At 41.3% G+C, this 14,669-nt stretch overlaps 1 protein-coding gene across 1 annotated transcript; it reads left to right on the plus strand.

Moving 5' to 3' along the window:
- The first annotated feature begins 5,684 nt into the window (after window positions 1-5,684).
- On the plus strand, window positions 5,685-13,311 carry LOC131935882 (isatin hydrolase). Its single transcript, XM_059292610.1, has 6 exons — window positions 5,685-5,819; window positions 8,423-8,612; window positions 9,544-9,617; window positions 11,142-11,254; window positions 12,546-12,670; window positions 12,861-13,311. The coding sequence occupies exons 2-6, from the start codon at window positions 8,449-8,451 to the stop codon at window positions 13,246-13,248; spliced, it is 864 nt and encodes a 287-aa protein (XP_059148593.1). The 5' UTR covers window positions 5,685-5,819; window positions 8,423-8,448; the 3' UTR covers window positions 13,249-13,311.
- Window positions 13,312-14,669: the final 1,358 nt, after the last annotated feature.

The raw sequence follows: 14,669 nt of genomic DNA on the forward strand, positions 1-14,669 counted from the left end.
GTGTGGTGTGGTTGGCTAGACATGCCTACTAATTCGGTCCAAATTTTAATTAATTAATAAAAAATTAATTAGGCATCCAATTAAGTCAAATTTAGTTTCAGATTGCATTGTCTTCATGTCTTGACCCACGTGCCAACTGTGAATCGTATCGGTCAAGTAGAACTGTCCGAATTTTCACTCCTGCGTTTCCGTCTAGACTGACGACTGACGACTGACGACAGAGGAAGTGAGTTAAATAAAAGCTTGTAAAAAAATTCATAAAAAACGTTTTAATAACAAGCTTTTATGTAATGATGCACTAAAAAGTAGAAAATAAATTATAGACTACTATTTAAATAACTATAAAGAAAAGCGTGGGTCACTTTAGTATCTATTGGATACCTTTACTAATGTTAAGGAAGACACCCACGCTTTTCTTTATAGTTATTTAAATAGTAGTCTTTAATTTATTTTCTACTTTTTAGTGCATCATTACATAAAAGCTTGTTATTAAAACGTTTTTTTATGAATTTTTTTTTCAGTACTTTACATGTTTTATTTACAATAGAGTTACATGACTAAAAACCATTGCGCGCCTACTGAACATCACGTTCAGTTGGCGCGCAATGGTTTTTGAACGCAGCTATTACGTGATGGCGCAGCTATTGAAGGTGATGACGCATGTGGTGTGGTTGGCTAGACATGCCTACTAATTCGGTCCAAATTTTAATTAATTCATAAAAAATTAATTAGGCATCCAATTAAGTCAAATTTAGTTTCAGATTGCATTGTCTTCATGTCTTGACCCAAGTGCCAAGTGTGAATCGTATCGGTCAAGTAGAAGTTTCCGAATTTTCACTCCTGCGTTTCCGTCTAGACAGACTTACGACTGACGACAGAGGAAGTGAGTTAAATAAAAGCTTGTAAAAATAGAATAGAATCTCAGTAAAAAACAATTGCGCACCAAGCGAACGCCTAATAAAGGTGTGTATAATAGTGCGCAATAGTATTAGTACTTAATAAATTTACATTAGTTTTTTGAGAAATCGGAAGTAGCGTAAATTACTACTTCCGGTCAACGGAAATTATTCAAAATTTAACAGAAGGTAGAGAATTAGATCTTTTACTTACATGTGAAATTTCATTTATCTATCTGAAATAGTACTCAAGTTATAGGCTTTTGAAAAATTCAAAGTAGGAAAAGTACCACCTTCGGTTATTCGAAATCGCTCAAAAGTTGATACGGATCTACGATTTTTAAAATACTTATATATGAAATTTCATCAACATAGCTGTAACGGTACTCAAGTTATCGTGTTTACACACGGACAGACAGACACACAGACACACACACACACACACACACACACACACACACACACACACACACAGACATACGGACAAGATTGCAAAATTATGTTTTTCCGTATCAGTGAGGTGTAAAACGTCGAGATTTGTAAAAATCTCGATTTTTTTTTTTTTGCACGATTACAATACTTTCTCTATACTACGTATATACGAGAAAGTAAAAAACAACAGCAGAAGTAACACGTGACTATTGCTTAAGGTGTTGTTGTTTTGTTTTACTTGGGTTGGTTGCAGTTGGCTGTTTATAGCAATAATATACAACTTCTTTTGAATGTCAATCTTTTTACTCTCTCGTATACGAAGTATAGAGAAAGTATTGTAATCGTGCACAAAAAAAAACAAAACAACAACAACCGAGAATTTTGCAAATCTCGACGTTTTCCACCTCCCTGATTCGGAAAAACATAGTTTTGCAATCTTGTCCGTATGTTTCCGCCCCCCCCCCCTCTCTCTCTCTCTCTCTCTCTCTCTCTCTCTGTATGTGTGTGTGTGTGTCTGTAAACACGATAACTTGAGTACCGTTATAGCTAGGTTGATGAAATTTCATATATCAGTATACTATCAAATTTGTAGTTTTGTATCAACTTTTCAGCTATTTCCGGTAACCGGAAAGGGAACTTATTCTACTTTCAAGTTTTCAAAAGCTATAACTTGAGTACTGTTTCAGATAGATAAAGAAATTTCTAATTCTCTGTCATCTGTCAAATTTTGAGTAATTTCCGTTGACCGGAAGTAGCAATTTACGCTATTTCCGATTTCTCAAAAAAAAAACCCGCATATTGCGCACTATCATACACATACTGTTTATCGTTCACTTGGTGTGCACTTCTTTTTTCTACGAGATTCTATTCTATTTTAAAAAGTTGAGTAATTAAAAATGGATTAAAAATCATGTCTTTATCGAGATGTGCCATCTTCCGTAGTGTTGTATAAGAATATTCGATAAAGTTTAGGGGAGATCACTCCCGGTTTATTGGAATAAGTCGTCCTACTTGACCACAAGCATCAGCCTTTTGGTTGTAGTTTAACAATTCAGTTGTTTCTTAACTGTAACGCGCATTTTGTGTTTTTCTCTACACCTGATCCCGGCAACTAAAAGTAAAATAAATTTTAAAACATCTGCACATTATTGTCGCTGTAGATAAATGTGTTCGGTGAAGGCAATCGGTTAAAATGCCGTTTGTCACCAGGATTTCACACGAAAATCGAAAACGTATCAGCCAATTCAATGTTTTAAAGACTTTGTGATAGGAAAATCTTAATTTCAAGAAGTAAAATGTAGAGTTAAAATTATGTATTCGCAGCCTTGTTTTATCCGACAAATATGTATGCCGGATCCGGTTAGCCGGCTCTCAGGCCGTACGGTTAGACGAGCCACAGACCTGCCCTCCTCGCTAACTGTTGCTATTTTTATCTTGTTGCTATTTTTATCTTGTTCCCTGCTGGGTGCGTCGAGAGGATGCGCCGTGGGCTGATTCCGGTGTTTGATAACATTTATAGCCATAGCTTGATGCTGTGTTTGATAACATTTATAGCCATAGCTTGATACTGTGTTTGATAACATTTATAGCCATAGCTTGATGCTGTGTTTGATAACATTTATAGCCATAGCTTGATGCTGTGTGTTTGATAACATTTATAGCCATAGCTTGATGCTGTGTGTTTGATAACATTTATAGCCATAGCTTGATGCTGTGTGTTTGATAACATTTACAGCCATAGCTTGATGCTGTGTGTTTGATAACATTTATAGCCATAGCTTAATGCTGTGTGTTTGATAACATTTATAGCCATAGCTTGATGCTGTGTGTTTGATAACATTTATAGCCATAGCTTTATGCTGTGTGTTTGATAACATTTATAGCCATAGCTTGATGCTGTGTGTTTGATAACATTTATAGCCATAGCTTGATGCTATGTGTTTGATAACATTTATAGCCATAGCTTGATGCTGTGTGTTTGATAACATTTATAGCCATAGCTTAATGCTGTGTGTTTGATAACATTTATAGCCATAGCTTGATGCTGTGTGTTTGATAACATTTATAGCCATAGCTTGATGCTGTGTGTTTGATAACATTTATAGCCATAGCTTGATGCTGTGTGTTTGATAACATTTATAGCCATAGCTTGATGCTGTGTGTTTGATAACATTTATAGCCATAGCTTAATGCTGTGTGTTTGATAACATTTATAGCCATAGCTTGATGCTGTGTGTTTGATAACATTTATAGCCATAGCTTTATGCTGTGTGTTTGATAACATTTATAGCCATAGCTTGATGCTGTGTGTTTGATAACATTTATAGCCATAGCTTGATGCTGTGTGTTTGATAACATTTATAGCCATAGCTTGATGCTGTGTGTTTGATAACATTTATAGCCATAGCTTGATGCTGTGTGTTTGATAACATTTATAGCCATAGCTTAATGCTGTGTGTTTGATAACATTTATAGCCATAGCTTGATGCTGTGTGTTTGATAACATTTATAGCCATAGCTTGATGCTGTGTGTTTGATAACATTTATAGCCATAGCTTGATGCTGTGTGTTTGATAACATTTATAGCCATAGCTTGATGCTGTGTTTGATAACATTTATAGCCATAGCTTAATGCTATGTATTTGATAACATTTATAGCCATAGCTTGATGCTGTGTGTTTGATAACATTTATAGCCATAGCTTGATGCTGTGTGTTTGATAACATTTATAGCCATAGCTTGATGCTATGTATTTGATAACATTTATAGCCATAGCTTGATGCTGTGTGTTTGATAACATTTATAGGCATAGCTTAATGCTGTGTGTTTGATAACATTTATAGCCATAGCTTGATGCTATGTTTGATAACATTTATAGCCATAGCTTGATGCTGTGTGTTTGATAACATTTATAGCCATAGCTTGATGCTGTGTTTGATAACATTTATAGCCATAGCTTGATGCTGTGTGTTTGATAACATTTATAGCCATAGCTTGATGCTGTGTGTTTGATAACATTTATAGCCATAGCTTGATGCTATGTTTGATAACATTTATAGCCATAGCTTGATGCTATGTTTGATAACATTTATAGCCATAGCTTGATGCTGTGTGTTTGATAACATTTATAGCCATAGCTTGATGCTATGTTTGATAACATTTATAGCCATAGCTTGATGCTGTGTTTGATAACATTTATAGCCATAGCTTGATGCTGTGTGTTTGATAACATTTATAGCCATAGCTTGATGCTATGTTTGATAACATTTATAGCCATAGCTTGATGCTGTGTTTGATAACATTTATAGCCATAGTTTGATGCTGTGTTTGATAACATTTATAGCCATAGCTTGATGCTGTGTGTTTGATAACATTTATAGCCATAGCTTGATGCTGTGTGTTTGATAACATTTATAGCCATAGCTTGATGCTGTGTTTGATAACATTTATAGCCATAACTTGATGTTGTGTGTTTGATAACATTTATAGCCATGGCTTGATGCTGTGTGTTTGATAACATTTATAGCCATAGCTTGATGCTATGTGTTTGATAAGCCATAGCTTGATGCTGTGTGTTTGATAACATATATAGACATAGCTTGATGCTGTGTGTTTGATAACATTTATAGCCATAGCTTGATGCTGTGTGTTTGATAACATTTATAGCCATAGCTTGATGCTATGTGTTTGATAAGCCATAGCTTGATGCTGTGTGTTTGATAACATTTATAGCCATAGCTTGATCAGAGTTTCTTCTAAGCATCTCTTCGGGGGGGGGGGGGGGGGGGGTGCGAAGAAAGTTTACCGCCCCCCCCCCAAACGAAAAGGAACAGTGTCCGCCCCCCCCCTCCCCCGAAAATTTTAGTCATTTATAATTCATAGCTTGATGCTGTGTGTTTGATAACATTTATAATGCTGCTTGTGTATTAGCTTACAAGTGTGGGGTTGTTGAGTAAACGTAGTGTTACTCCCTCACCCCTCACATGATCACTTCTCATACATATAACGTGCATGGAAAAAATATGTTACATCATTTTATTCTAACTTGTTGGTTTATATACCTAATATCACATCAATATGTAGACATCTGGATGTACACATCACATCAATATGTAGACATCTGGATGTACACATCACATCATTATGTAGACATCTGGATGTACACATCAATAGACATCTGGATGTACACCTGACGATGTACACCAATAAATGTGTGTTTGTGTACCAGCCCCATGAACACAGCATCTTCGCTTATCCCTCGGAATTAGAGGGTATGAGATCACGTGACAAAAACAGCTCGTGTTTCCCGTTCCCACGAGGGCAGCAGTAGGGCATCAAATGCCCGCATACCACGCGCTTCATGACGCGCACGATCTGCTGACTCGTAGCTCACGAGCAGCACAAAGGAGCTTTGCACGACTACTCAACGCGCGTGCATGTGTGCGTGTGTTGTTGTGATACCTGGACACCGTCCGTTCTTTGTTTTTAGCAGTAAGACTTTTTTTTTCATTTAACTAATTAACTTTACATTTTTATCTAGTGTAATTAAGGTGATTGGTGAACTTGTAATCAAGGTGTGCTCAATTCTTATTGTATAATTTTAGTCTCAATTTATTTTTCTATGAACGCTTTAAAATGTAATAAATACAATAATTTAAAATGTGTATAGATCAAGTTGTTTTCGTAGAAAGTTTTTGAAAATAGGCTCTAGTTTTGTTAAGAAAAGGAAAAGTCAAGTTACATGAGTAGGCTCTACATCAGTGTAGACAGACTAGCGTGGACAGGGTAGTGTGGACACTGGCGTGGACAGGGTAGTGTGGACACTGGCGTGGACAGAGTAGTGTGGGCACTGGCGTGGATAATGTAGTGTGGACACTGGCGTGGACCCTCTATGTAGACACTATTGATTACCCGCTGTTGTGACCCACTGATGTGACCCACTTATGTGACCCACTGATGTGACCCACTTATGTGACCCATTGATGTGACCCACTTATGTGACCCATTGATGTGACCCACTGATGTGACCCACTGATGTGACCCACTGATGTGACCCACTTATGTGACCCATTGATGTGACCCACTTATGTGACCCATTGATGTGACCCACTGATGTGACCCACTGATGTGACCTACAATCAAACCGACCAACGTGATCACGTGTGTTAAGACAGGTTAAGTTTTGCGTTAAACCCACCTAGGTTTAGCTGGAAAAACTGTCTCAAGAACTTCATATAAGGTTTGTTATGGTTAACGTTAAGTTTAGAAAAAAAAACCCGTTTAACTTGATAAATTCTACAACCAAATGGTAAGCAAATGTATTTTGAATTCTTTATCCGAACTCTTTCTTGAGCGTTTTTTGTAGCTTTTGATCGTATCACATGTGTAAAATGTTATAGCAGCTTCTAACAAACCGGTGTGTTTCATTGAAAGCTGTAGTCAAAAATACACACGTCTTATAGTAAACAAAAAACCACAAAAACAGTCTAGCCAGATCTCTACCTTCTGTGTAGACTACGTTAGACCACGTGATCTCTACCTTCTACATAGACGGCGTACAGACCACGTGATCTCTACCTTCTGTGTAGACTACGTTAGATCACGTGATCTCTACCTTCTACATAGACGGCGTACAGACCACGTGATCTCTACCTTCTACATAGACGGCGTACAGACCACGTGATCTCTACCTTCTGTGTAGACTACGTTAGACCACGTGATCTCTACCTTCTACATAGACGGCGTACAGACCACGTGATCTCTACCTTCTACATAGACGGCGTACAGACCACGTGATCTCTACCTTCTGTGTAGACTACGTTAGACCACGTGATCTCTACCTTCTACATAGACGGCGTACAGACCACGTGATCTCTACCTTCTACATAGACGGCATACAGACCACGTGATCTCTACCTTCTGTGTAGACTACGTTAGACCACGTGATCTCTACCTTCTACATAGACGGCGTACAGACCACGTGATCTCTACCTTCTACATAGACGGCGTACAGACCACGTGATCTCTACCTTCTGTGTAGACTACGTTAGACCACGTGATCTCTACCTTCTACATAGACGGCGTACAGACCACGTGATCTCTACCTTCTACATAGACGGCGTACAGACCACGTGATCTCTACCTTCTGTGTAGACTACGTTAGACCACGTGATCTCTACCTTCTACATAGACGGCGTACAGACCACGTGATCTCTACCTTCTACATAGACGGCGTACAGACCACGTGATCTCTACCTTCTGTGTAGACTACGTTAGACCACGTGATCTCTACCTTCTACATAGACGGCGTACAGACCACGTGATCTCTACCTTCTACATAGACGGCGTACAGACCACGTGATCTCTACCTTCTGTGTAGACTACGTTAGACCACGTGATCTCTACCTTCTACATAGACGGCGTACAGACCACGTGATCTCTACCTTCTACATAGACGGCGTACAGACCACGTGATCTCTACCTTCTGTGTAGACTACGTTAGACCACGTGATCTCTACCTTCTACATAGACGGCGTACAGACCACGTGATCTCTACCTTCTACATAGACGGCGTACAGACCACGTGATCTCTACCTTCTGTGTAGACTACGTTAGACCACGTGATCTCTACCTTCTACATAGACGGCGTACAGACCACGTGATCTCTACCTTCTACATAGACGGCGTACAGACCACGTGATCTCTACCTTCTGTGTAGACTACGTTAGACCACGTGATCTCTACCTTCTACATAGACGGCGTACAGACCACGTGATCTCTACCTTCTACATAGACGGCGTACAGACCACGTGATCTCTACCTTCTGTGTAGACTACGTTAGACCACGTGATCTCTACCTTCTACATAGACGGCGTACAGACCACGTGATCTCTACCTTCTACATAGACGGCGTACAGACCACGTGATCTCTACCTTCTGTGTAGACTACGTTAGACCACGTGATCTCTACCTTCTACATAGACGGCGTACAGACCACGTGATCTCTACCTTCTACATAGACGGCGTACAGACCACGTGATCTCTACCTTCTGTGTAGACTACGTTAGACCACGTGATCTCTACCTTCTACATAGACGGCGTACAGACCACGTGACCAGCCATGAACCCTAACCTTTTTTGCTGGACCCTGCTGATCCTGATGGACGTCGTGCTGTGCCGGACGATAGACCTGTCACATGTGATAGACAGAAACAGCTTCGCGCCGTTCGGCGCACCAAAGTACAACTGGTCCGAACTGTTTCTGGGAATAAATCTAGGAGTTTAGTAAGTTTCTTTTCCTTCTTATGTGCAGTGCTCATTGATGTAGTCAGTCGTTAATAATAATCTTGTATTTTTAGAGTTAACTTTGAGGTATGGGGGGGGGGAGGGTGTAGGTTAAGAAGAGGTCGCCTATACGTCAGCCTCGGCATAAAAAATGAATTGGAACTGTGGGAACAGGATTTTGTTCTCTACTCCTCACTGTCTCGCGACAGGTACCGTGTCAGGTACAGCGTCAGGTACCGCGTCAGGTACCGCGTCAGGTACCGCGTCAGGTACCGCGTCAGGTACCGCGTTAGGTACCCATAAGAGCTCACTCGTTTTGAGTTCTGCTCTCTATGATAATAAATACAAGACAGCACATCGTTTAGCGCACTAGACAACCGGCTAAAACACACTCTACACACTCAATCAAGGGCAACAACGATATACAAATAGAGTGTACCTGTCATCTGAGCACACAACACACACACAACACACACAACACACACACACAACACACACAACACACACACAACACACACACAACACACACACAACACACACACAACACACACAACACACACACACAACACACACACAACACACACACAACACACACAACACACACACAATCACAAGAACTAGCTCGTCACAGAGACTCAATTAGTACTGAAGACGAACTCTGGACTTTGGGGTTAGTACGGTGAGCTCTAGCATTCGACCACACCATGTCCAGTACTGCTAAGGTTAAGCCTACACTGGAAACATGACAGTTGTGGTCGTTGGATTAGCTGGTTGGTTAGGGTTAGTGGTTGTAAGTCTAGCGTGTGGTTAGTGGTTGTAAGGCTAGCGTGTGGGTAGTGTCAGAGTTCGTTTTTAAGCTACTCAGTCATGAACTTTTGAGCTCTAAGTTCTCATCTTTATCCCAAGTATATGTTCTCATATTTATCCCAAGTATGGAGTCAGGAGCTTACAGCATCGGGGAACATGTTGGGACGCACATTGACGCTCCGTCACACTTCAGTAAAGGTGAGTTGTACACCGTCACACTTCAGTAAAGGTGAGTTGTACGCACCGTCACACTTCAGTAAAGGTGAATTGTACACGTCACACTTCAGTAAAGGTGAGTTATACACACCGTCACACTTCAGTAAAAGTGAATTGTACACGTCACACTTCAGTAAAGTCGAGCTGTACACGTCACACTTCAGTAAAGGTGAGTTGTACACGTCACACTTCAGTAAAGGTGAGTTGTACACACCGTCACACTTCAGTAAAGGTGAGTTGTACACGTCACACTTCAGTAAAGGTGAATTGTACACGTCACACTTCAGTAAAGGTGAATTGTACACGTCACACTTCAGTAAAGGTGAGCTGTACACGTCACACTTCAGTAAAGGTGAATTGTACACGTCACACTTCAGTAAAGGTGAGCTGTACACGTCACACTTCAGTAAAGGTGAGTTGTACACACCGTCACACTTCAGTAAAGTCGAGCTGTACACGTCACACTTCAGTAAAGGTGAGCTGTACACGTCACACTTCAGTAAGGGTGAGTTGTACACACCGTCACACTTCAGTAAAGGTGAGTTGTACATGTCACACTTCAGTAAAGGTAAGATGTACATAAGCTAACAATATTTAACTGGTTGCAACCATAAAACCAGCGGTTTGATAGAAATAAAACCGACGGACCCCGACAGACGTACACCGACAGACAGACGGACACCGACAGACGGACACCGACAGACAGACGGACACCGACAGACGGACACCGACAGACAGACGGAAACCGACAGACGGACACCGACAGACAGACGGACACCGACAGACGGACACCGACAGACCGACGGACACCGACAGACGGACACCGACAGACAGACGGACACCGACAGACGGACACCGACAGACAGACGGACGGACCGACAGACGGACACCGACAGACAGACGGACACCGACAGACGGACACCGACAGACGGACACCGACAGACAGACGGACACCGACAGACGGACACCGACAGACAGACGGACACCGACAGACGGACACCGACAGACAGACGGACGGACCGACAGACGGACACCGACAGACAGACGGACACCGACAGACGGACACCGACAGACAGACGGACACCGACAGACGGACACCGACAGACGGACACCGACAGACAGACGGACACCGACAGACGGACACCGACAGACGGACACCGACAGACAGACGGACACCGACAGACAGACGGACACCGACAGACGGACACCGACAGACAGACGGACACCCACAGACGGACACCGACAGACAGACGGACGGACCGACAGACGGACACCGACAGACAGACGGACACCGACAGACGGACACCGACAGACAGACGGACACCGACAGACGGACACCGACAGACGGACACCGACAGACAGACGGACACCGACAGACAGACGGACACCGACAGACAGACGGACACCGACAGACGGACACCGGCGGACCAATGGAATGTTGAATGTGACTTTAGTCATGAACTAGTCGTGCACACTTTACACCGACCTTCATTCTCATGCTCCCAGGTTCGAAAACACTTGAGAAGTTGACGATCGAGGACACGATCGCTGAAGGCGTCATGATCGACTGCTCAGAGGAGGCGAGACAAGATCGGGAGTACCAGGTCACTTTAGAGAAGGTCAGGTCACCTTAGAGAAGGTCCGGTCAATTTAGAGATTGTTAGGTCACTTTAAAGAAGGCCAGAGGTCACTTTAGAGGTCAGGTCATTTTATAGAAGGTCATGTCACTATAGAGAAGGTCAGAGGTCACAATAGAGAAGGTTAGGTCAAGAGAAGGTCAGTTCTTCTTATACAATATGAAGATATTTTTTAAGCTTTCTAAAATATCTGCTTACATCACCTAAAAGATTTTCTTAGACCAAATGAAAGATGTTATTACCGTATTTTAAAATTTGGAAGATTTCACGTATTAAATTTAAAAAAAAAATTACGTCTCATCAAACCAAATATCTCTGAGAATAAAAACATTAGACTTAAAGTTTTTATGGAACTCTCAAATATTTTCACACAATTTGTTTCAAGCACTCTAAAAAATATTCGTTAATCCTGACGTGACTACACCTAACAATTTACTTTGTGTTTTGATACAGCTGTCGACAAATGCACCAAAGACATTTGTGAATTTTGTTAAAAAACAACCTATATCGATTACATATGTAATCGCTTGTTTGAAACTAAGAAAAGTGTCTTGTCTTATTTCTTGTTAGGCCAATTTAAAAACTGTTTTGTCTCATTTTTGTTTGATGAATTTTAATGTCTTTGTCTCGTATTTCCTTACTCGTAAATTAAGTATGGAGGAAATGCTTTAATCGTAAAAATTGTATCAACGTTTCATACCGGGAAAAATTGTTTTGTCTATCTGTCTGTCTGTCTGTGTATGGATCCGAGAAAAATGCGCAACGAAAAACTGCACAAACAAAAAATAAAAAAAAAATACAAACTTATTATACTCATACACTTTCATTTTTCTCGTAATTCGTGGAATAGTGTTTCATTGTTTCTGTGAAATTTGAAGGATTTCTGGTAACCAGAAGTGGTACTTAAATCCGGTATCTAAAACAACGAATACCGTTGCAGTTTGGTGGATAGAAATTAATATATGTCATATTTTGAGCGATTTCCAGTTACCGTAAGGCGTATTTTTTTTCTATTTCTGATTTCACAAAAACCTTTAGAATTTACTATTTTTGTATCATTTTTTTTACTCAAGCATGTTCTAATAATTTTTCTACGAGTTTTCTCGAAAACTGTTAGGTTTCATGACAAATTTCTATATTTCTATAACCCGATTGCACTGGAAATGTCATTCCAACCCAGACTGTTAAATAAGAATATGCGAGAAAGTTTAGGGGAGATCACTCCCGTTATATTGTTATAATTTTTTAATAAAAAAGATTGTTTTATCTTCAGATTGAAGAGTGGGAGATCAAACACGGCAAAATACCTGACCAGGCTGCCGTCATCTTCAACTTTGGCTGGTCGGCAAAGTTCGGCAATCCACTGGATTATGTAGGAGACGCGAAAGGCAATATTAGGTTGGTTTCCATTCACTTTCAGAACAAAACAAAGAGAATTAATAAGAGACCTCATTTCACGAACAAAAAGGTATTAATAATAGACCTCCCTTTCAGAACAAACAGAGTTAATAACAGAACCAGTTAATTACGAACCATTTATGTTGGTCCATAAACAAACTAAAACGACACCCCTTGTGTTTGTCCCCAGCAACTTTGTCTTCCCCTCCATTAGCGAGACGGTGTCCGACTTCCTCCTGTACAAGCGGAACATCAAGATCATCGGGACAGACACGGTCAGCCCTGACGCCATGAAACTCAGGGGGAAGCCACTCCCACGCCCCCACATCCACACGACTTATCTGCCCAGGGACCGGCTCATCGTGGAGAACTTGAAGGGGACGGATCAACTTCCGGCCAAGAACTTCAGATTTTTCGCCAACCCCACAAAATTTGACCGTGGGACTGGGGGTCAAGTTCGAGCTTTCGCCATGACCTTTGACCCAAAGTTAGAAGAAGAAAATGGCGCAGCTAAGCATAGCTCAATGACTGCTTCTATTGTTTGTTTAATGTCTTTCCTGGCAGCTATAGTCTATTAATTTGTTGGTGCCTTCATCGATTGCATTCTCATGTATTGTTGCTTGTAATAAACGTTCATATAATCATGCTCGAATGTTCTAGAGATTTAATCTGTACGAACAGTAGGTCGTGGTGTTCAATACAGCTTGTTGCTCTACAGGTAGACTAAAGTAAACAAGGAAACTACCCGACAATACAACATCAAATACACTACCTGACAATAACAACATCAAATACACTACATGACAATACAACATCAAATACACCTTTATAGGAAATCAGCCAGGTTCAAGTTGTAAATGTTGCCAGATCTCATTACACACTGGTTCATATTGGCCTCAACTCCTCACGAACTGAGTGCTACCTAATGTAAACGTGTTCAATAGATATTCGCTGACTAGGTCAGTCTAAAAAGGGCATTTTTTTCTATTATTTGATTAATGGTCATTATAATATAGCAGAATATTCGATTCCAGAAAATTCTGTGACAAAATTTTCGATACCAGAGGGGGGAGGGTCATGTTGACAGAACTGGTATAGTGGGGGGGGGGGGGGTCATGTAAGGTCTAGTATAGTGGGGGGGGGGAGGCATGCAGCAAGACCTGTTATAGTGGGGGTCATGTAAGGTCTAGTATAGTGTGTGTGATGGGGGTCATGTATCAAGACCTGGTATAGTGGGGGGGGGGGTCATGTATCAAGACCTGGTATAGTGGGGGGGGTCATGTATCAAGACCTGGTATAGTGGGGGGGGGGGGAGTTATGTATCAAGACCTGGTATAGCGGGGGGGGGGTGTTCATGTATCAAGACCTGGTATAGTGGGGGGGGGGGTCATGTATCAAGACCTGGTATAGTGGGGGGGGGGGGGGGTTATGTATCAAGACCTGGTATAGCGGGGGGGGGGGGGGGTGTTCATGTATCAAGACCTGGTATAGTGGGGGGGGGTCATGTATCAAGACCTGGTATAGTGGGGGGGGGTTATGTATCAAGACCTGGTATAGTGGGGGGGGGGGTTATGTATCAAGACCTGGTATAGTGGGGGGGGGGGTTATGTATCAAGACCTGGTATATATTTAGAGTGATGTTTCAGATCGTGACTAGATGTAGCACATTCCATTACAGCGTGTCTCGTCCGCTGATTTAAACAAACAAACAAACTGGTAGCCGCTCGCTAAAGAAAACATGTGATATAATCATGACTGGAATCTAATGCAACAATCTGTTCCCCTTCACAGATAAAAAATATTGCTCTCTTTGATAGAGTGTCTGCCTTGTGGTGTGTCTGTTTTCTGATGTGTCAGTCTTCTTGTGTCTTTTAGTGTGTCTGTTTTCTGATGGGTCTGTTTTCTTGTGTCTTTTAGTGTGTCTGCTTTCTGATGTACCTGTCTTCTTGTGTCTTTTAGTGTGTCTGTTTTCTTATTTGTCTGTTTTCTTATCAGAGGC

This window comes from Physella acuta, unplaced genomic scaffold (assembly GCF_028476545.2).
Source record: "Physella acuta isolate Inbredline_101_S28 unplaced genomic scaffold, ASM2847654v3 ptg000162l, whole genome shotgun sequence".
NCBI classification, from domain to species: Eukaryota; Metazoa; Mollusca; class Gastropoda; family Physidae; genus Physella; species Physella acuta.